General features: G+C 37.5%; 1 protein-coding gene across 1 annotated transcript; it reads right to left on the bottom strand.

The window, feature by feature from the left end:
* Positions 1–41: 41 nt before the first annotated feature.
* LOC136692575 (LIM and SH3 domain protein 1-like) lies at positions 42–23,955 on the bottom strand. The gene is made up of 7 exons (XM_066666100.1): positions 23,705–23,955; positions 18,575–18,669; positions 10,597–10,681; positions 6,286–6,393; positions 5,145–5,220; positions 3,424–3,512; positions 42–1,072 (listed from the first exon to the last, which is right to left on the bottom strand). Exons 1-7 carry the CDS (start codon positions 23,771–23,773, stop codon positions 899–901), a joined length of 696 nt encoding a protein of 231 aa, XP_066522197.1. The 5' UTR covers positions 23,774–23,955; the 3' UTR covers positions 42–898.
* Between the last annotated feature and the right edge of the window lie 751 nt (positions 23,956–24,706).

Genomic DNA, 24,706 nt, shown 5'->3' with positions numbered 1-24,706 from the left:
TTGTTTAAAAAAAAAATTATAAATTTAAAAATAAACACACATTTTGTGCTTTCATAATCAGTTATTTATTCAATATAATCATGGATTGGAATGCTTCATTACAAAATAACAAAGGAATGACGAGTCACTGATTAAGCTAATATATTCTCAATTCTATAAAACCTCAATTGTTATGGTCATTTTTTTCTCCCTTATATTCAGGATGATATTTTCAGTAAATTACTGTACCACATCAGTTTTTCATATAAAACCCTCAGATTTTTTTTTGGTATTTTTCCCCCCCCTCAAAGTGCATAAAAGAACTCTAAAGGGTTTCCTCTACCCGTCTGCAGTGCTTGCCATAACAAGCTTGTGATTAAGACTTTCACAATTAAGACAATGTTTGGGCGATGACTGCTGACCATTTAGATAAGCATCTGCCTAAAACTGCATTTTCCAGCATACACTGCAGCACTGACTTTCATTACTACAACTCATCACCCTGAAAGTCGCCAAACTTCAAATATTTGCACTGCAACAACAGACCTGAAAATCCACATAAGGAGTACAAACTGAGTCATTCTTTTTGACATAAAGGCAAAGCAATGCACAAACCCAACTAACACATCTGCATCAAAAAAGAAGAGAATGAAATAAAGGGGAGGAACAAAAAAAAAATTATAATAATTTCAGCTGACAAGAACAGGTTTTTAATTCTAAGCGAATTAGCATTGTGTCTAAACAGCTAAAGCTTAGATGCCTGATCAAGTTTCTTTCATTTAATTAAGACCAAGTTAAACAAATAGTGAAATGAACAGGGGAAAAATAATAACTCTCAAGTGGAGATAGCACGCAGGTTGCTCCACTATGCATCCCTCACTCTCGTATCTGTTTTCTCTCCCTTCCTTTCCACTTTCACTCATATAGCCTCCACGTAGTTGGAGGGCAGCATACCCTGCTGACCGGTGCGCTCCACGCGGCCAAACATCCAGCCCTCGTCGATTTGCTGCACATCCAATATCACATCTCCATCAGCAAACGACACCTCGTCCTCATCGGCTGCAACATAGTCGTAGATCGCTTTGTAGCGCTTCTGAACACACACACACACACACACACACACACACACACACACACACACACACACACACACACACACACACACACACACACACACACACACTTAGCCAAGCCATGCTCGGTTAACAGAAAATGAATAAATGAATGTTTGATGTTTTTTTTAGTTTTAACTAACAGAAACTTGTATCCCCCTGGTAGTCATAATGCAAGCTGCACTGCTACATACAGCATTAGGCAAATGCTATTATTCTGAGTGATCTACAATTGTAATCATATTATAGATGTACAGGAGTCCTGCACAGGTATGGAGTCAAAAAAGGGTCAAAAAGATTGAGTTTGTAAAACAATACACACAAATGTAATGGACACTGTAACTGCGTTACACGTAAAACTAAAATCCACAAATGTATTGGAATGCACAAATTTAAAACAACAACAACAACAATAATAATAATTTAAATTCACAAATGTGTAAAAAAGATTTGCATTTCTAAATCAAATGTTGTGAATGTGTGAATCAGTACCTTCTCAAATGGCTTAAAATGTGCCAGAGTAAACGTTTTTAAGGTTCCAAATGTAACAGTGGGAGTTTTTAAATGAGGTGGAAAAAATCCATACATTCTCCTTCTCTGCTGTGTGTGCCAATCTCTTTTTGTAGTTGCGGATTTAAGACCCTGTTTTGACGGCCAATTGATGGACCAATAGGAAAGCTTTAGCTGGACCAATCAGATCGCGAGGTTTGTTTAACCAATCGGGACATTGATTTGTTGCTGTGAAACGCGCCGGTTCACTGGAAAGAATCAAGGTTCCAAGAATCAGGAACGGAACCGGCTCAGGAACCAGAGTTCTTTTGGTGGAAAAGCAACATGGTTGACAACAACAAATCAGTGTTCCGATTGGTTAAACAAACCTCGCAATCTGATTGGTCCAGCTTAAGCTTTCCTATTGGCCTATCAATTGGCTGTCAAAACAGGGTCTTAAATCCGCAACTACAAAAAGAGATGCACACACGCAGCAGAGAAGGCGAATGTGTGGATTTTTCCACCTCATTTAAAAACTCCCAATGCCACATTTGGAACCTTAAAAACGTTTGCTCTGGCACATTTTAAGCCATTTGAGAAGGTACTGATTCACACATTCACGACATTTGATTTATAAATGCAAATCATTTTTACACATTTAAACATTTTTACATTTTATTTCTATATTACAAATATTTTTTTTTCACATTTGTGAATTTAAATTATTATTATTGTTGTTGTTTTAAATTTGTGCATTCCAATACATTTGTGGATTTTAGTTTTACGTGTATGTAGTTGCTCAAACGCAGGTACAGAGTCCGTTACATTTGTGAGTATTGTTTTACAAACTCGAAATCTTTTTGACCCTTTGACTCCATAGCGGTATGCATGTTTAATCAAGGATCTAAATCTATACATGTTGCATGCAATGGTGGTACACACACTACTTAACTAACCGCTAAATTATCACACACTTGACTTGGATGGTTTGGAGTTAAGTAATCTTGAATAGACATGTTTATAGTTTTTCTGACACTGCTATAAGAATAATGTAGCTAACCAATCATAAAAGAGTACCCATCTAATTAGCTCATTATCACATGCGTGCCTGAAACTGTATCAATTATTCCAAAAGCCTACTTCAACTCGCCGCTAGTTTTAACATGCCTTACTCCACTTGGCCTTGCCACTTCCCCTTGGGGGAATTCCAAAACAATTTTAAGTGCACATTTAGTAGCTTTAGCTCAAGTAATTTGTGTTAGACGAATCTCAAAGGAATGTGAGGGATCAGGTGGATGAATTAGAAATAATTCTGACCTGACACATTTTTTATTTCAACCCAACCCCACAAAATCCTGTCTAGAATTAAAATACTTAAAAACCATTATATTTCATTTGGTATGTTCATACACTGCAGGCTGATTTAAAGTAGCCAACTATACCATGTGTTACACATTACAGCTCATACAACTTCATTCATTTATTCTTCCACACTGTTGGGTACCATGTTTTTATGAACTTCACAGCTGGCCTGAATATAAAAAGAAAGGATATGCACTGGTTTGAATGAAAGCTTACAATTAGGCAGGAATTACGTACATAAGGTAATAAACACATTTATGCGAATGATTTAGGCTTTTTAAATCGGCATACAATTAAAGGTTTCAGTTGCCTATATTAGTCTTGTTATGTACATGTGTAAACAAGCAAATTTTGGATGCCGAACATGTTGTGCCTGTGGTGAGGAAGAACTCTGTAAATAATCATTTAAATAAGTTTCCCTGCAAAGTGAACTGCCTGTATTTCAAACTGAACATAAACTGAAAAGAGGAAGTTATTTTACCGTGCCACTGGGTGTACTGGGAGTCGGGGCAACTGCAGCCGTGCGCTGAGGCTCAAAGCTGTAGCCCTGCGGGCTGGAAGGCTGACAGGCTGCAAGCAGAAACAAAGAATGCATTCACAGTATGGAACCGATGTCTGGTGTTTGTAATAATCCTGCACAAACAGGCAGCAACAAGACAACAACCAAGTGCAATATAGCCCCTGTCGTGTCAGGTTTTACATCATTTTTGTCATTTACACTGTGTGAACATTTCATCAAAAATCGACCCAAAGAAGTGGTCCAAGTTTACTGAAATAATATAAATAATATCTTCTTTCAAATTACATGAACAAATATTTAAGACCAGTATTTTCTCTTCTATAAAATTAGTTTGAGATCAGGATAAGTATTCCAATTTTTTATTTAATTATAATCCTTGCTTATTAAAATTATTAAATGTGGTCATCAGTAAATAACAAAACTTCAAAGGCATGAAACATTCTTTTATGAAATACAGTAACATCTCCAATATCTACTCTTAGCTTCAATATCTACTCTTACTCTTAGCTCCAAACCCAAACTGGGAACATCCCCTTAAGCGACATTTGTATCCTCATAAGTGTAATTTTATCCCATTCATGCATCTGGTCTACTCCACAGCTGCTGGTGACCTACTACTATACTATGCTGCCTCAAAAAAAAGCTCCACACACCCATGCGATCGTCTGTTGTAACTGTTTCCATTAGCAGACAATGCAAGGCCTATGCTAGTATCTCTAGACTAAGAAGTAGCTTCTTCCCCAGAGCCATAACCTCTGTATCAGTCCACCAAAAGTCCTCCATAAATTGAACCAGCCCACCAGAACCCTCCATAAATCTTTTTCTTGAGGTCCAAAGTGCTTTACATTCTTTTGGGATACTTTAGGAGCTAATCAAACTGATGATGCAATGGCAGCCTATCCACACCAGTATACTTACCAAAAATCAGCTAGTCTAAGCTATTGGGAGAAACATAAAATTATGGGCCATTTTTTAAGCTGGGGGATGAATAGGAGTCCAGAGGTGGCGAGTGTTAGATCTAATCCCTACTATTTTTGAGGAAATGACCAAGGAATTTTTATGACCTCAGAGTCAGGACCTGAGTTTTATGTCTCATCTGAAGGAACATGCCATATATTAAGTAGTTTCCCTGTCACACTTGGCCACTGATATCCATACAGACCACATGGACAATGTCCTCTATTGGCCCCAACAACAGCACCTCCAGAAGCGATCCAAACTTTATTAGGGCACCACCCATCCAAATACTGGCCAGGCCTAAGCATGCTTAGTGTCAGTTTTTGGACAGTAAAAAGAAGCCAGATCACCTACAAAACACAGACAATTAGAGAACACACCAAACTCATTCACCATGACTATAAACATTGTTGAGGATGGAACCCAGTACACCAGGACCCTGGAGCGGTGCCCTGAAGACCAACCTAAATGAAGGCCTTACCTACCATTTAAACTCATCGGGCTTTGATTTTTAAAGCTCTGCGAGCTGAGTTTATGTATTCAGGTTAAATAAAGCAAATGTTTATTAAAGGGAAGGCAAATGTTTGAGCATGACTTAAACAATATAAATGATTAAATGGTGTAATACAGGTACACTTGGGACTGTTAAAATATAATCTAACTTTTGCCCTCAACTCTACAAAATTTTGTTACAGAATTTATATATCAAACACCTTTCTTAATACCTTTACTGGGAATGCTCTCATGAGGAGGGGCCTCTCCTCCCATTCTGCTCTTCTCAAAGTCCTCATGATACTTTATCTGTAGGAAAAAGAAACATTTTTAAGAACATTAGGTGAGGTCCATAATCAGAGTCTACATTAAAAGTAAATTATAATTAAATATAAACAACATGTTCTAGAGTTAGAAAACAGAAAATAATAGAATTTAAAAGACATGACAGATAAAATAAAGAAGGCATTCAGGACTTCTAGGCAAGTATTCAAATGTAAGCAAATTTGTGGCCATGATAAGGCCGTCGTTAAAAAGATTCACTTTTTTAAACGTATTCTCTCTTCCACTGAAGGTGGTGTTTAAATAAATCTCCGGTGAATTAGACTGACTCCAACAAGCTTTCGCATGAATGCATTGACTCCATACATCTGGAGTGCACTGTCATTAATGCAGAAAGGGAGGGTGTGAGTGTGTGGGGTGGTAGTCACCCAAAACACTTTTGAAAACTTATGGTCAGTATTCAAGGAATGGTATACAAAGTAAAACAACACAAAATATCATTTTTACTAGTGGTCTCAGACCTTTGGACCCAACAGTAACACACACACACTGTGATGTACTGGATCAGTAAGTGAACCGTTGATTTCAAACACAAGGGGTCAGTGTGCACTGTTATGCAGTCGTCTGTGCTGGCCTGCGGGAGGAGTTGCAGGCACTACCCTTTAAGGAAGAATTTAGGCACATTCAGAGGAAATGACACCTAAACATGAGTCATGTGATCTGTGGGTTGCTTGGCAACAAGCCATGACACAAGATGATGGGGAGGGAGGGAAAGAGGTGGGAGTGTGTGTGAAATAGAGAGAGAAAGAGAGAGAGTGGAGAATCTTGGTTAGTGAAAGATTTGCAGACCTTGTATTAAACATGTTTTTTGGGGGGGGGGGGGGGCAAGTTTTGCTGTAGCAAGAGGGACAGGAAACAGGGCTCAGGACAGGGAGGGGGGAGTGAGTGAATGAATGATAGAGGGAGAGAGACATTTGCCTGAACATGACTGCCTCCATTAAGTGAGGAATTATATCAATTACTTCTTAATTGCATAAATCTCAACTTAGTAAGCTAGTCTGTAGTGCAATATTTATTTAGGAGAGCCCTTACATTACTGATTTGATCCTGTGATTTCTTGATTCTCTGCAACTCTGGAGTGTCAGCCACCACACTGAAGCCTTTCCCTTTGTTCTTCTCAAACTCTTCTTTGTACAGCACCTATAAGAGCCCAACAAACAATAGTCATGAGAATTGAACGATGCATATTTTAAATTCTGCTACAAGCCTTATAAAAGCAGGTGTGAGGCAACACTTATTTGCATTCTTCCTTAGTGTTTTTGCAATTTTACTTTTGATTTTAATCTCTACTTTTTGCTTTTAAATCTTTTGGTAATTTGCATACATATATGCTCTTTTAAAAACCTTTGTCCTATGTGGATGATGATGAGTGCAATAAAGTAGTAGTACATTGTTAGAAAGGCCTAATGTTTTTTTTTTGTGTGTGTTAATAATTTGATATATCTGCTGAGGAAATATGGAAAATGGAGGTGACTTTTTAATTTTATGTCACAGTTACTTCACTAAACTCTGGTTTAAACTAAGTGCATGAGTTTATGTAAGCATCTCCAACTAGCTGTTTAGGATGAGCTCTTAAAAAGGTGAGCTATGAATAGGCAAAGATGGTCTACCAGAGTGGTGTTGTGGTTTGTGAACAAAAAATGCTTCTCTCACACACACACAAACTCTGCTCAGATAGGGCACATATGCTCATATACAGTTACACACACACACATATATGCATGCACACATCATGCACACACACACAGGATGTGCCTGCATGAAGAAATGACTGTTGTGTGCAAAAATAAAAATGTTTGTGCCTGTTCTAAACTGAGTATTGCAGAATAAGCCGGTGTAACACACTGATTGAGTGTGGGCTCAACCCAACGCTAAACATAACCTGATAAGAAGAGAAGAAACAAAAGCACCACTTTGCCTGTGAAGAACATTATAGTTCCACCTTTCACATAGTTCCTTTATTTGTGGAAACTGGTGGTGAGGCAAACAACAGTGACAGTGTCTTGCAGTGGCATTAGTAGTGTCAAGTCTGGCAGTTTCACATCTACTGTGGCTGAAGTCTACTGCTCTACAAACAGTAGATAATCTCCAGACTCAGTTTATGGACTGCTGGCATATAGCCATTTTATAGTGTTTTTACCACAAGCAGGCTGAGTGAGAAGGGTTTAGCTGTAGCTTTCTAGTGAACAGCATGGGTATTCTTTAGCCTCGAGCCACAAGAAGCATTGCGGGTCATAGATGAATTATTAATACGAGTGTGCGGCTTTGCTGGGTTACTGTGGGCAGCCTATATACTGAGGGATGAGTGGAAAACAAAGGTTGTCAAGCAGCAGGGAGCAAGTTCTGGTACACAGGCCAGGCAGTCCGGTGCATTATGGGGGAGGTTTGACCAATATTTAGACACAATACTAGCAACATTGTCAAAAAAAAATACAAAAACCCACTACACCACTCAACAACCCCCACTATACAACCCTCCCAATGTTTGTGTCCCCTGACCCAAATCGCAACACCCCATTGCCCACAAACACACATACCAAACACATGGTTGACCGATTTAAAAAAAAGAGAGAGAGGAGGGGTGGATAAACCAAGCCAGACACAGACACACCTAGACGCACACTTATTTAACTTACAGTCAAAATGGCCAGTGATCATAGATTAATCATTTTAAACACATTTCAGAGGATTGTATTAGAAATTTACTTGCATAAGGAAAGAATGTAAAAAAGAAAAAAAAAACAGAATTTTAAAAATAATTACACACGTTACTTAATTTAATAAAACAAAATCTAAAGAATATATGGGACTCCTTACAACAAAGCACTGATAGACCACAAAAGTTCACAGATAAATAGTACTTAATACCACCATCTTAGAAAAATCAACCCCCTTTCTTTACATCTGTCAGAAGAACTACAGGTTTCTGTCTTGAATATTCACTCAGTGTTGTGGGTATGACATGAAGTGAACCTGACAGGAAGACTATTGAGAAAAGGAAATGAGACAAAAAAGAAATTCATTTGCAAATCAAATAAAAAGCTCTGGTAGTTTTGTTTACTGGGGTGTTGATAATCCAATACTGATATACCACTGCAGATGATATAGATAACATACATGCACACACACCCAAGCACCCTTTTCATTCCATGACTTTCTCCAGGCTGTTATCACCCCATCCCCCGCCCTCTGCTTCTCCGTCGTCCCGGAAATTCCCCATAAAGTGGTCAAGCAGAGCTGACCCAGGGGTGCGCTCTCACAGCCTGTAAACAAAGCCTCTAAATAGAAAAGAGAGAGGGGAAAGACCCCCCTCTGCCACACAACTATGCCAAAAATGATGAGTAACACCACTGCTATGAATGTAATGGGACTTTGCCACAGCACTGGCGAGCTCTGTGCTCTTGTTCTTTTATGGGCTTATGCTGTTGGTCAATGTGCGTGTTAAAGACATGAAAAGGCATGCGAATGTGTTTATGTGAATTAACATTCATGAGTGTTTACAGGCCGCCTTTGAAATCATATTTTTTACATCATAGCTCTAAGGTAATGCTTAGTAATGCAGAATTTAAGGTCTGTTCCTCAGTTTACTCCCTGTGAAGCTAAACGTCTCCCCTCCTCCTGTATTAATCTAATTTGGACTGTCATTGTAAATTACTGCAGGGGTGGTGCACTGTCCTTAATCCAGACGCTTGGTACAGACCATGCTTGGAGTCCCCCTAAATACGCTCAGGGTGAGGATGGGCAGTATGCCGATGGTAATACACAATAACATGTTTAGTTGCCCTGGGGTTTATGAACAATCCTCAAATAAACCAAACTGTAGATGGATCTGCTAACTTAAGGCCTGCAAAGGTTTTCTTATCAATGAGGGGAAATGCTATGTTGTTTCAATTCCCCTTTAATAGGGCAACGAACAAAAAGAAACCAAGGTGGAGAAAGGTCATTAGGAGACAGGAAAAAGCGGATAAAGAAGGGTGGAGTTAGTGAGTGAAAGCCTGGAATAAGGAGAACAAATGGAAGGAACATGGCACGGAGAGAAGGAGAGAACAGATGGCGCTTACAGAAGCTACACAGGGAGCATGACCTTACAGGAACTTTTCCTCAGGATGTAAAACCTTTTATGTTCGAGTCACTTCTGGACTGAACACACTTTGGAATACATGTTTATTACCAATTTGTAGGAGTGGGATTTTTTTTTAAAGACACTATTTTCCTATACCCATTTAAATAATAGACTATAATAGAAGTTGATTTTGTGATTATTCGCTATGGTTAGTCAGTGCCCATTACAGGCATCCACTGCTCTGTGTGTGTGTGTATCAGTGGGTTGCATGCATGGAGATGGCATGTTTTTTGGAGGGTAAGGCGACTCCGTCTGTTGGAAACTGTTGCCAAGACAATCCAATTGTCATGACAGCAGGAACCTTAGATCACACAGCCGTAGAGGGTATAGCAATAGTGACATCCATGTCCAAAACTGTTCACTACTATGTGTAGCCTTCTTACAATGCATTCCAAAAAGCCCCCCCCCCAGTAGATGTCTATTATCCATAATGCAACATGTCATGTATAATGAAATGTTACTACTGTTGCATAAAAATAGCAAAATAATGTAATATTCAGTCCCTTTAACACAAAAAGAGGAGCTGTACAGTTCCCAATAGAAAATCCAGGTAATGTCCAATTGAGCCATGTGTGACTAGAATCCATCTGCAGAACATTTCCTGCTGTGAAAACAGATCTGACATGGAAAATCTCCAGCTGTACGCTACATGTGTGTAAGGGCAAGAGACCTGATTCTCCAGGCATTTTCTGAGTTTATATGCTCATCTATCTAATCATTTGGTTAATAAAAGTAATAAATCCCCAATTTCACAAACATTTCTACATAGATGATGAATAAATTTCCTTTACAGCAATTTCTACTGTAGAAAACAGTGAAATGAAAACTATTACATTTCTGTGTTTTCTTTAAAAATTGCTCTATATATTTCTATAGACTACTGAATATTTGCAGCATTGCATGCTTTGATGAATTGCTCTGGTAACGCTGACAGGAAAAATGTTCAATGTACCATTTTAAAGACAATCTATGAGTGAACCAGAAAGAAAGGGACAAGAGAGAAAACAAAGAAGGCATATAAATATATTGTTTCACATACAGACTCATTTACTGTTCCAAGATAAATAAGAAATGTTATCAAACCAGTTTGACTTTTCCACTGTATTTATGAGAATGGCTGCCAAAGGCAAACAGGAAATGGACATGGAGGATTAGTGACAGGGTGGAGCAGGAAAGTCTACTAAAATGAGCAGCATGAGTATAAAATGTAGATGCCTTACCTGGCTTTGCACTTTGCTTTGCTGCATGAGCCGCAGGTTTTCTGGAGTATCAGCCACACTGGTGAAGGACGTCTTGGGGTAGTGTCTGAAAAACACAAGTGCAAAGATGCTTAGTATATTAAATAGGAGTAAATTTTATATTATATGTTTTATTAGTTATAAGATAGATTAAATATTTAAAAAGAGTGAGGTGAATCATAACAAGCCTCAATGTAACACCAGGTAGACCACCAAAACAGATAAACACAAATAGAGCTTTCACTTCCGAGAGAGACTAGAAAAACAAGCTCCACACTTGTTTTAAATGGACAGGTTTTTTGAGTATTCTCCTTGCGTGAGAAGAACTCAGGGATGCAGAACTTATGCGGAAAAATCTGTTACTGAGTAAGGGAAACTGACAGAAATGGTGCAGAGGCCTGGAAATCACTTAATGTGTTTGGGACTTTGGTGTTACTTACACACTTATATAAATAACCCTATAAACTGAAAGCAAGTTCTTCAAGACAGGAAATTGTATCATTTTATGTTACATATTTAGGATATGTTTTTCCCCTCAACACTTACATTCAACGGCTGTTGGTTTGGTAATAAAACAAATGTATGGTGGTGTCTTTAGACTTTTGCATTGCACCGCACATGGTACTGTTTCTAACTATAATGACCTTTTCACATATGCACTCTAATCCAGAGATTTTCTGGGGTTTCCCTGGATGGGCTGTGTGTGTGACCACAACCACCCAGAATATTCATCACAGACATTACCTGGACTTTATCCGAGTAGCCTGGTAGCATGGTGAACATGGCACAAAATGTTACGAAGTTTGCATGCACTGCCCTGGTGCTACTCCATGTCTAAAGCATGTGTTTCATTTCTCGCTGCAAGAGTGCACCTAACACTGAAAATCTCCTGCTGAGAGCTGCATGTGTGCATGACCACTCCGGGACATCTCCTGATATTTCTCTAAAGATTCTCTGGAGTTCACGTTTAAAAAAGGCATAAGAAATATAAGTTGGGGGTTTGAAAAAGTAGCTTTCGAAGCTACAAATTACTTGTGATTAAAAGTACCCTCTTAAGCTAAACTATGTTACTGTGAAAGACAGGTAAATAAATTGGCACTACAAAAACATAAAAGTTAGGATTTTTCGGAAGTGCAATAAAAGTTTCAGGATTGTTCATTCTCTTCATTTAACAGACAAACACACACATAATATTATTTAAAAAACCCAACAATGTTTTCATTTACCAAATTAAAGGGAACATCTACGATTGTGGGGAACTGCAGTTCTCTCTGATTTGGTAACGTTCAGAAGCTCTGCATATTTTAAAGTGGAATAGCATGTTTGAAGAGAAAAATTACTGTTGTTTTTAAATGTCTGAAGTTTTTATTCACTGTTTATATTACCAGAGAATCTCATTTGTAACTAGAGTTGTCTAGTTTTGCCACATTTTTGATCTATTTACTTGCATGCAGTTAGCAGTAAATACTACCCACATATGGAGCAGGAACAAAGTATTTTCTAAAGAAAATATTTTCTAAAGGAATATCTATTATCATGATTTTCCACATTCTGAGGTCTATTTGCTGTTTTCTGTGAATAAAGATAGAGAGAAAGTCCAGCATGTCTGACTGAGCCACTTTGTTGCCTGTAAATGTATTCTATATATACAAATTCAGAATTTAATGCTTGTTGCACACTCCAAAACGTTGGGACAAGGGCACAATAAGACTGAAAGTTTTACAAAATATTCAAGTTATAACATTTAGAAACATTCCACAAAGATTAGGTGAATAGAAAGGTTCAAAATAAACCTCCAACAAGGGCTCACACTTTGCAAGAATGACTCACCACAAATTTCATGATTGCCTGACAGTTTAAAAAAAAAAAATCCTCAACACATGTTTTCACCATTTGAAGCAAGCACTGATGAATATGCATGACTTTGAGCCATTGGGTGGCACTGCATTAAAAAATAAATAAATAATAATAACAATAATAATAATAATAATAAATAAAAAATAAAAAGGCATCATGCTACTGATATAAACCCATGAGCATGAGAGTACCTCTGAAAACCTTTGTCCCTTAACAAGAAATGCGACCTGAAACTCAAGTATACAAGGAGAAAGCCATATATTAATTGTGTAGTAACTCAGCAAGTGCTCTAGGCCAAAGCTCATCTTACATGGTCCAAAAGATGATCCAAGGAAATATGTGCTGTGGGCAGACAGTTTTGTTTGTCTTTAGAAAAAGTGGATATTATGTTTTCTGTGCCTAAGACAAACAAAACCATCCATAATGTTATAAGTAAAAGATGCAAAAGCCAATATCTGATGTTGTTTAGGGGTACACAAGTTAAAATTGTACATTTTTAATCATTTGGAAACTGAGGATGCCAATTGGTACAGTTTTAACACCGTTGTAAATATGACTCTATCCCATTTTTTTTATTGTCACAGGCATCAAATGTAAATGAGTTTTATATTTACAAAAAACTGATCAAGTTACTCTGTGACAACATAAATTCTTTTTATCTTTTGTAAGTAGCTGGACAACAATTCAATATCAATATATATCACAATATAAAATGTTTCAATAACAATGATATAATTTGTATACACATTTTCAATATTTGAATGTATATTATTTACAGAATTTCTCACTGACTGACGGTCATTACAGGGAGCTGTCGTCAGTTCATTACACTCAATTTTAAAAGTTAAAAATATTAATAATGACAAAGCCAAGAGGTTTTTGTTTGATGATGATCACAGGTTGCTTTGAATTCTTGCCAGTTTTTCTGTGGCATTTTTATTGTTCATATATGTATTGGAATTACATCGCATTGACCAAAATTAAGGAGTATGTTGTAATGTAATTTTTTGCCATATAGCCAGCTCTAGTTCAAAGTGTCAAAAGAATTGACTACGAATTGTTTTCTTGCATTTTACAAAATAATAATAAATACATTTTCTGGAAAACAGTGGTTGTTTTTCAATAGGAAAAATTATGTGCTTATTTTACTTTTAAAGCAAATTAAGAAGAATTTAAATGTATGCAGTTAATGCAATTTAACATTAACTGCATTTCTTTATGCAGTGAATCATATTAAAAATCAATAAAAAAGTATGATATTAAAAAGTGTTTATTTATATATCTCACATGCAATATTAGTGCACAGACCCCGCTTTTAACTGCAAGTTTTAAAATGAACTGGATCAGAGATTTTCTAATATTCTATAATACAGTATTCTAGTTATAAATACTGGTGGACAGTCTCTGGCTGTGTCTTAGCTTGGCGAAAAAGGCTGGTTACAGTAGGAGAGATATTCTCACCTGCCTCTTTATTAGATACGCCTACCTTTTATCTAAATACACATTGTCCTTTTTACCAGCTCCAGCTATAATATATAAGCACTTGTGTAGTTCTACTTACATACTGTGGTCCATCTGTTTCTCCACATACTTTCATATTCCCCTTTCACCCTGTTGTTCAATAGTCAGCACACCCACAAGACAGGCATAATTTGGCTGGTGGACGATTCTCAGCAATGCAATGACTGATGCAGTGCAGTTAATGTGTGCTGGGCTGGTACACATGTATCAGACATCAACTAGGTGGGCAGTGTGTGTACGCAATGTTTAAGGACCTGTTTCAGATCCACTCGTACCAGTGCAACACACACCAATACATCACCACTATATCAGTGTCACTGCAGTGCTGAGAATAACCCACCAGCCAAATATTACCTGGTAATAAAATGTGTGCAAGCAATATTTAAGTGGTCAGTGATCATACACAGGGTGGCACGGTGGTGCAACAGGTAGTGTCACAGTCAGACAGCTCCAGGGACCTGGAGGTTGTGGGTTCGATTCCCGCTCCGGGTGACTGACTGTGAGGAGTTTGGGGTGTTCTCCCAGTGTCTGCGTGGGTTTCCTCCAGGTGCTCCAGTTTCCTCCCACAATCCAAAAACACACGTTGGTAGGTGGATTGGCGACTCAAAAGCGTCCATAGGTGTGAATGTACGTGTGTGTGTTGCCCTGTGAAGGACTGGTGCCCCCTCCAGGGTGTATTCCCACCTTGTGCCCAATGATTCCAGGTAGGCTCTGGACCCATCACGACCCTGAACTGGATAAGCGGTTACAGATAATGAATGAATGATTGTACCCACACACACTTCTGGCAATAAACAACAGTGTTTTGCCACACTACACACTAGTGGAAAAAAAGTAGCTTCACTACCCTCAAGCTACTGAAAATGCAGTTAAGCTACAATTGTCACCATTCATAGCTAACAACTTCCCTGCAGAAATACATATAGGAAAACAGAAATATGCATTATTAAACACTATTTGTAGCAAATTTGAAGAGAAAGTAAACTGTATTAAATTGAGTTTGACTAAACTAATGTTATTTCATTTATATGCGCTCCAGGTAACAGAGGAGTTACCTGAATGAGTTGGGAAAATGAGAGGAGCAATTTAAGGAAGACATTTCAGTTTGAATATAAATATTGAGCACCAGAACTATTCCTGCAGCAGAAAACCTGCTTAGACATGTCTTTCCCTGCATTCTAAGCATCTTTCTTCACTGGAATTCTGGAGCAGGGCTGGAGATAAGCTTAATTACTGTGTGAAGTTCCCTGTAACCCTTCAGTCCATGCTGAGTCCCTCTACAGAGAGACACGTTCGCTTTTTGGTGAGACTGAGACGGAACTCAAGTCAGGATGTAGAGCAAGTGTGTGTGTGTGTGTGTGTGTGTGTGCGCACTGACCACAAGTCTAATAAAAAAAAAAAAGGTTTGTTTCAACAGCGTTTATATAGATTTCAACACTTACATCATCATCCTGCTGCAAAGATAGTTGCGGGGTGGAATTACCCTAAAACTGGAATAAATTTGGCTTGATTGTTCATGATAAAGAAAGAAAAAAAAAAAGAAACGTATACCTCAACTTCTCCTTAATTCCATTTTCACAAATTCTTGTGACCTGACCTGTGGGTGCAGCAGAGCGAGTGGACAGTACTATGCACTTGTAAGTGTCCAGCTGGGAAAAAAACATAGTCTTGAAGCCCAATAACCCCCTAGATATTTGCAAGTGCACAAGGAGAAAGGGCATGGTTCAGTATTGCTTGTATATTCAGCCCACACAACCAAACACTGTATATTTCACCATGCTCTCAAGAATGTGCAAAATCCATTCCAAAATCCTGGAACCTGTACTTAGTGACTTCACCGTGTTTGTGCATGCATGAACGTGTCTCTGTTCCAGTCCTGACCTTAAGTGACCTCATGGCAACTTTACAGTCCCTTGAGGAATCATGTTTGAGCTGGTAGGTAAACTACAAATGCACAAAGACCTTATTCACAGAAAATAATGAAATAACAGGAAATTGGACAGCCAAAAAAGCAAAATATCCCAGAACATGATTCAGTTGTGGTTGTGATGTCATATATAGAATACAAGGACAGTTCTTTGCTTCTATCCTGATCCAATTCATCTACAGTCAGTTCATGAGCTCTTTATTGTAAGGATAAATTTCCCTGCTGAAAATGTGTTAATAAATGTAGGCTACAATAAAATGCTTTTGAAATTTATTGAAAATTTATTGAAATTTGAAATTTTGCACTCACAATTTATGATCTCAGTTTATCTTTCAGTACTATCTTAATATGCTAAATGCAAAATGTAAATGTTAACATATAAGCACTGAGCACAAATTCCGAATTTGTGAAGCAGTTTTAACCCCTTGCAAATGGAAGCGAAGTAAGAGCTAACTAATAAAAATAATAGCATAATGAGGGCACTTGGTATTCTGCAGCCAGTTACTATACACTGGATGTAGTTTTACAGGCTCTGTGCAATTGTTCTAAACGTAGAATTCTCATAACATTCTTACTGCATTCCCTTTTTTTTTTATTAAAAAACAAAAAAACAAAAAAACACCCCACCGATTCAGTGGGAATTAAAAAAATAATAATAAATAAATAAGAATAATAATATTATATATATATATATATATATATATATATATATATAAACTAAATCAGTGATATGAAAACAATCGAGCAATGTTGCCATGTTCCCCAAGAAACAGTTTTGGTCAAAAGGCAAATCAACTGAGCCCTGCAGGCATGGCAACTAGGTGGAAAATTGAGCTAGTATGAACATTCCCCTTCTCTCAGGTATAGAGGAACAGACAAACGAGTTCAGAAATAACTCACCATCTTGTGTATTTAGACATCGTGAAGTACTATCCTGATTTTAAAATGGATCAGAGAGAATTGAGGTCAGATTAAACCTCATACGGCTGTCTAAATAAAGCCTGCTGAAATGAAGTGTCTCCGAAAGAAATCAAGGATGAAATCTCTCTCTCACCCTCTCCTTAAGACGGTAAACAAATAAAGGCCATGTAACTCATGCATAGAGAGATATGTCCGAAAGTATTCAGCACTCTGGCATTAAGGCCTCAGCCTCAGTTTGGCTTAATCCCTGAAGAGTGAATGGAATCAATCTATATTCAGAAGCTAAAAACACATGTGGCCACAGAATGTTTTGTAAAGACCCACACTCAACTGCTCATGCTTGGCGTGTAAACAAATTTACCAGAATGTTACATGCACACATACAGATTTGTATTCCTTATATAGAGTACAAATGAAATTTGAACAAAGCATCGTTTTTCCTGGTAACCCATGACATTTGCCTAAGCTGCAACTGTAGCATGACACATGAGAAGGTCATGAGAAGACACTTTATTTGGCACAAAACAAACATCAGTGCATTGTACAGTTGGTGCAGAAGTGAGACTTGAAAAGGTAACCTTTGACATTTCCATGTGAAAGTAGCATTCTGATGCTTTAGTCAATTACCTTCTATGGTTTGTTTGTGCATTCAATTAAAATCTGTATAATAATCCCAAATCATATAAGAGGCTATGGGTTACTTTATAGAGCCATCAGTTTTACAGATTTTGTACATATTGGTTCACAGCAAACTACTTGCTTACTAAAACTTAATATTCTACTTATTTATTTATTTAAGATGTGATGGGAGTCTTGGTGTTTCTTTGTCTTTAGTGAGCTGTTCTGGGAGTGATGAGCTGCTACTCCAAAAATGGCTTCAGAGAGTGTATTTTCTACAGTTTAAATAAAGCTTAAGCACATTTTTTTGCACTTTTTTCAGCTTCCAAGACTTAAATATGATAATGCCTTTTTGCCCTGTCCCATCATCCGCACAATTGGAAACAGCCCTACATATGTTTATATGTTTTTTTTCTTCTTCAAAACTGCTTCATCCCAGACTGACACAGAACACCATTGAAAAATATTTTTCAATTCTTAGAGGGCTTATTTGTATTCTGCAACCACAGGCAACAGCTGTAACCCTAAGGCCTGTACTGATATAAGTGGTTAACCTTTAACAGATTTGGCAACCCCAGTTCAATTCCAGTTGAGTAACTGCAAAAATGATTTGGCATGAATCCACTGAATCCCCCAAAAACAAATAAATCTTGACACCTCCCCAGTGTGCTGCATTTTTGCAGCATGACCAAGTGACTGGGCTTCAAATGAACAGAAGCTTGGGTGTTTATAATGGGTGACCTGATTCAATAAGGAACCAAGCATGTGTTTGCTTGTCTATGAGACCTTGCTTTCCTTTCAAGATTTTGGACCAGTGACCAAATAGTCAAATGTTTAAGTCCTACACAAATTTTCCAATGTGAGGAGAACCCAGAGCACAATAAATGTCAAGTATTTGCATTTGTTTGTACTTAATTTGTCACATCACTGCAGATGCTGGCTCACACAGAGATTCACACACTTGAGATGAATTCAATGTCTGCCAAATCCCCAGACCCTAGTTGCACTTCCAGGATGGAAGACAGATTGAAAACACACTCTCAAGAGGCACAGGGAGAGATGGAAGGGTGGACAAAAAGACAGAAGATGATGATGATGATGAAGAGAGGGACTTACTGGCTGCAGTAGGGTTTCTTGTCAAAGCCTTTGTAGTTCTTCATGTTTAGAGTCATTTTGCAGACTTCGCAGCTGAAACATCCTTTGTGCCAGTACTGTAAGAAGCATAAGGGAGAGAGAACATTATATTAGAACAATGCTAAGAATGCTGGGGTCACCAAAAAAGCATAAGTAAAGAAGGTGCTGAATTATATACATACATTCTGAACTTCTGATATTTTTCAGTAAATAGAGACCAAATACACTGCAAATCTAATGCAGTTAGATTCTATGCTATGAATATATTAGCCACACATACTGATATTATTTGACATAAGCAATGATGATGATAAATTTAATATATATAATATATATAATAAAATTGTGATCAAAATGCAGTTATTGAATACTATACTTTACCGTACAGTAGGGTTTTGCCACATCGTATCATTCACAGTAATATCATTATTATTTTAAAAAAGATTTTAAAAAGTCAATATCGTGATATTCTAACATGTTTACCTAATGACATCATCCAATTAGCCATACAATGGCATACGTTCTTTGCATGAGTCTTTTAGGCGCAGTGAAGTATGGTGGAAAGTGGCTCTGGATGATTTAAATTACATTTGTATTAAAATAAATCTTTTTTAATTAGTAAAACCATTTAATACTTTTAATATATATTACATATAGTTAATATAATGATTATTAACAAAAAATGTTTGTTGCAATCGTGTTTTTGAAATTAATAAAAAGCATTTTTCATAGTTTTGTCATATCGCCATCGGGTATCGTTATCGATAACATACCCTAAATTATCATGATATCATTTTAGCGCCATATCGCCCACCCCTACTGTATAGCACATATTTTCACTGATGATAATATAATTACCATATATTTTGCCCCTTGGCTGACTTCTACTATTACTTGGAAACGTTTTCATTTGATTTGTATATTCACATTTACATGTTGCATTTGTATACAAAGGAAGTTATTTGTTATCTAGGGAAATTACTTACTTGTATGTGTTTATAATACATATTTAATGCACCTGGAGATTAATTATCAGTGGTGGTGGTGGTGGTATGTCTTCAATCAATCTAATTTATCATATTGTGGTGTAAAAAAATATTAACATTGATAGTAATATAGCAGGTATCATTAGTTATAACAATACTATAGTGTTGATTCTAGGATTGTTTTTACACTCAGGATGTTGACAAAACACAGAGGCCAGCGTTTTAGGGTCATGAAAGCAGTGTGTTGGTTAATGTCTGGTCATCGTCATTTAGGGCAGTGGCTGGGGCGCTCTCATTCTCTACCTTGATTTTAACAGATAAATATAAATTATTCTCAAGAACAAAATGTGTTAATAAATGTTATGTTTTACTATCTCAGCCATGATGAGGTGTTATGTTTCAGAAATGCACCCTATTTGTTTACTGCAGTCTGCATACTACTCCATGGATCAACTTTTACAAATGCTACGTGATGAACACCAGTGTTTTAACTCTTGTATTGAGTATCAATATATTGCAGTGAAACAACTAACTCCAGCCAAGTCAGAAATGAATGCCATTGGTCTGTAAACTCTGTACTCCCTTTGGTGCAGTTTGCAGGAATAGGATGTTGTAACAACCACGACCGTGTTACAGTTTTTTCTCACTGAAGGAGTGTAAGATATCAAATATTCCTGTAATTATTTTAAAAAAGTAACATACACAGTGTGGATTTAACATCCGTAAATCTGTTGCACACAACACAAATTGTATTGTGAAATGTATGCATTGGCACAGCCTTTCCTGAGTGTCCAAGCTAAACAGGCAAATATTATAACCTAACTTAATTGCACTAAACTCTGATTCTGGCCATTTGTCTACACTTTCCCTGACTCTCTAGCATGACTTTTTACCTCTACTTAATAACATCTACTGTAGGTCTAGGAAGATATATTGTACATTTGAAGAGAAGCTGCTTGCAGATGTTTCAATATAAACAGGCTGTTGGGTTAAAATATAACATTTTTGTAAAATTAAAAAGAGACTCTAATGTTTTGTCATGCCATTGGAAATTAAAAGTGATTATTTAGAAGCTGAGTGATGCTATCTGAAGCAGGTCTCCACAACCTCCCTGAATTCAGGCCACTGCAGAGGAAGCAGCACTATAGAGATGCACAAGTCAGTCCAATCTGCAGGTATTTGACGGTAAAGACCAGAGAATCGCCTGACTATGTTTTCACACTCATACCAAGGATAGCATTAGTCACTGCCCATAACACGCCCACACAATTATAGGAGTGTACACAGGCTTGGGGAAGTCTCTTTAATGGGAAACAATGAGTGTTTGAGTTGACTTATGAATAAGTGCTTCCTTTTTTTGGGAACGGGATTGGTCAAGCTAACAATTCCTTTGTGTAATCTATGTCCATCCTCTTTTCTCTGAAACCCTATGAGTGATAGTGTGTCATGGGCACAGTGACACTTTGGGATTGGACATACAAATTATTTATAAACTATAAAAACACATTGCTGAACATGTGATGTCTTGCAATTGTTTTGACCAAACTTTTTTTTTTTACATTTATTGGATCTTGTAAAACTGTGACCCTGAAAAATATGATGAGGATGATGATGGATCTTTTGACACCCTTAATTCATAAAAATGCACAGAGAAGCAAAAACAGCTGTGTCAGTATGATCCCTGAGCATAAAAAGTAGGGATATTTTGAGTGTCTTTTATTTTATTTTCCTTTTTTTTGCTGTGCCTTTCAGAATCAAATGATCACTGTTGTGATTGGATGCCCTGAATTGTGTTTCAAAATAAGCTGTGTGGGCTAAAATTTGTTTTTAATTTTTCCCGTAACTAAATGGAGTTAAGCAGCTACAGGCTGAACATGTGAATACATACATTTGTTGAATTTTGCTAATATCACAAAAACAATTCATTTAAAAAAAGCCTAGTTTCCATGTATGGACCGAGTGAAAAATACGTTTTAATTTTCTACATTATAAGTTAACCGTATTACAAAAAAGAAAAGAGGTGTTGTACAGACCAACTAGTTAGTTAAGAAAAATTGTAGGATATCAGGTAACATGACATTATCAAAAGGAAAGGCTGGAAAGAATTGAAAGGATCTGATCCAGTCTTTATATACATCATATAAATTCATGTTATTTGCATGAAGATTTCATCCTGTGGAGTAGCACATTGTTTGACAGCATACTTTAAGATGCTCACCTTAAATGCATCAATTAAAAATGGCTGAAGGTTTCTATATCGATAGCAGCCAGCACTGTGTAATCCCTAGCTATCAATTCTCTATTATACAACTCTCAATGAGATTTGCTCTTCATTGTCTCTCCCATTGATACATGTATGCATCATTCTGTCTTTCAAATTGGCTGAGGCCAGCAATGGAAACTGATGGGAACTTCCGGCACTTACAGATGTACAAATGCAAACACCAGTTAATTCCATCCCTCCACCCCTCCTCCTAATCAACCCTGCTGATCCAGACACAGAATGCAGAGACTCAAAAAGGGGCCCAATATGGGAGAAATTGAATCAGTGGTAGACAGTCACTGCAATGTGGAGTAAATCGGCAATGACAGCATGAGAACATTCCAGCAGCTGGGAGAGGAAAAGACTCTGCTCATCTGTTCATGACTCACCAACCATGCCATGCAAAACCTGGGGATGTAGGTTTTTCACCACTTCAAAACTGAAATGAAATGACTGGTTCACACTGTAGATTGAGGCCAAGTTAAATTAGACATGTTGCAAGTTCTACCAATATTCTCAGCAAAGGCAGCAGAGGATTTCCTCTTTTTTTTTGATGGTGTTGTCTACAAATGTGACAGCAGCTTGGAAAGAGTTGAGAGATGACTTTGTTTTGAGAAGCTGGTGTTCAAAATGTATAACATTTGTTTCTTTTATGTTATGACCTGATATTTATCACGTACAGCTCATCTTGCAGCAGGTCAATGGCCTACAGTTTTCCACAAACACGCCTTCACAAAGGCTTTGCTGAAACCTTGCCACAAATATTACACTCAAGCTAAAAAGCAACACATCCGGAAAGGGTGTTGTCATCACCACAAAGTAAAATCCCCATGGCCATCTACTTTTCAGGTTAAATCTGCAGACGAATCTCATACATACACTAGAACATGTTATATTAAAAGCAAACGTTTAAAGAAGAATTATACCTATTTCAGTATTTTAAACTATAAATCTAAATAAAAATAAAAGAATCACTCAGAATGCTCTGATGTGAAATGCTCCACCACCTCTGTAAAGAATGAGTCAGTAAATCTATCTAGAAGGCATCACTCCTCATAGCACCACTGTAAATGCCTCTGTTTGAAATCCCAATGTGTGAATATTGGATTTTCTTTAAGTAGAACAGTACTGTAGTGTAGTGTCAGAAGTTCATACAGAATGAATGATCCCACAGATCAAGGATACAAGCACAATACACAATAGCACTACTAGAGATCATAGGTTGGGGGAAAAACAGTCAGAATAAGGTCATTTGAATTCCTTTGTCTCTCTCTGTAAGCACATATTTACAACTTCAATTCTACAGTTTGCACTGACACTTATCTAGGCCTACATTAGCCTGCACAAACCAGTGCAGCAAATGGCAACGCCCACATTCTTCTTATAACACAAGAGATGTACAGAAGCAAGAAATAGTGGTCTTACACGTGTATATTGCAACTACTGCAATTCTTAAAAAGTTCTAAGTGCAACCTGGACAAAGCCGTTTTACAGTGGAGAGACAGACGACTGCAAATTTAGCAATGTGGCACTCTGAGAAATGCCTGTTTAAACAGGAAGCGGTCGTACAAGAACAAGCACAAGTTACAAAGTGGAGACAACTCAGCGAGGTCGTCTTTGCTCACTCTAACGACGCTGGATGATATAACTGCACATGTATTCGTGATTTTTATTAAGGTTGGTCTCTACAGAAATCAGTAAACGCTGACATTAATGATAATTACAGCTCGTACTAGCGAAAGAGGCTCCCTTTGTTGTGAAAGTTAGGATTATTGACCGGTAGTGAAGTGTAATATCGGCTAAAAACGAGCTGTTAATCGGAGCTTTATTCTATCAGAATGGACAACGGTAGGTATGACTCACCTTGTCCAGGCAATTGACTTTTTCCGTGGGATACACGATCTTGTTACATCTGCTACACTGGGGGTTCATCTTGCTCGGCTCCTGCTGCCTCTTCTACACGTCTGTGGTGGTCCCTGTCTCGTCAGTGGGTCACTGCATGTATGTATGAGGCGGTGTAAGGATGATCCACTCTCCTGAGCAGCGCTTCAAAAGCCTGCCTTGAATGTGTGAGAAGAACTGGGCGCGGGCACGGTACTGTCCTCGTGCACGCGCGAGAGGGAGTGTTCTGTAAACGCGGGTGGGCGGGGCAAGTGTAACACGCTCACAGCACCATAAAAGGAGTTGAACGGGTAGGGCGGGGCCTGGGGAAAAGTGACCGTTAAAAAACTCGTTTAAACTAAAGCCATTTCAAACTGGCTTTCATAAAACTCTAAGTAACAATGAGTGAAGGTCTTATTTATCTAAACATTATTAAAACATATGTATTTATATGTGAGGTACGAGTTGCTGAACTCGTTTCAACTCTAGACTGTTTGTTATTAATTTACTGCCCCCATTTGGAATTTGTTGACATGACAAGCCGCACTGTAAAAGACAAATGAAACGTTAATGGAGCAAAGGTTACTTACATTTTTTAACCCATAAGACATAAATGGGGTAAAACTTACACAAACTAGTATGATTTAAATATGTAACAAATTAATACTTGAATTCCTTGATATTCCATGTAGATAAATATGGTTGGTGAGTCCCACATATATTGTTCACACATTCTGAAAGAATAAAAATATTGCAAGATTTGGAATGACTTGCAGTTATTATCACATGTGGCATTTTACATAGAATAAAAAAAAATCAGTTTAGTTGGATACATATATTTAACCTGGAAAAATGATTTTCATTAAATGTGCCCATATTTTCATGAATGAGATGTATCATTTGTATATCATGGACTAATACTAATTTTTTGTTTAGCAAACACACGTTTTAAAGTTGTTTTCAAGAATTCACTGAAAGTGACAA

This window comes from Hoplias malabaricus, chromosome 3 (genome assembly GCF_029633855.1).
Source record: "Hoplias malabaricus isolate fHopMal1 chromosome 3, fHopMal1.hap1, whole genome shotgun sequence".
NCBI lineage: Eukaryota > Metazoa > Chordata > Actinopteri > Characiformes > Erythrinidae > Hoplias > Hoplias malabaricus.
Note: the sequence above shows the minus strand (reverse complement) of the source record. Positions and strands in the feature narration are given on the sequence as shown.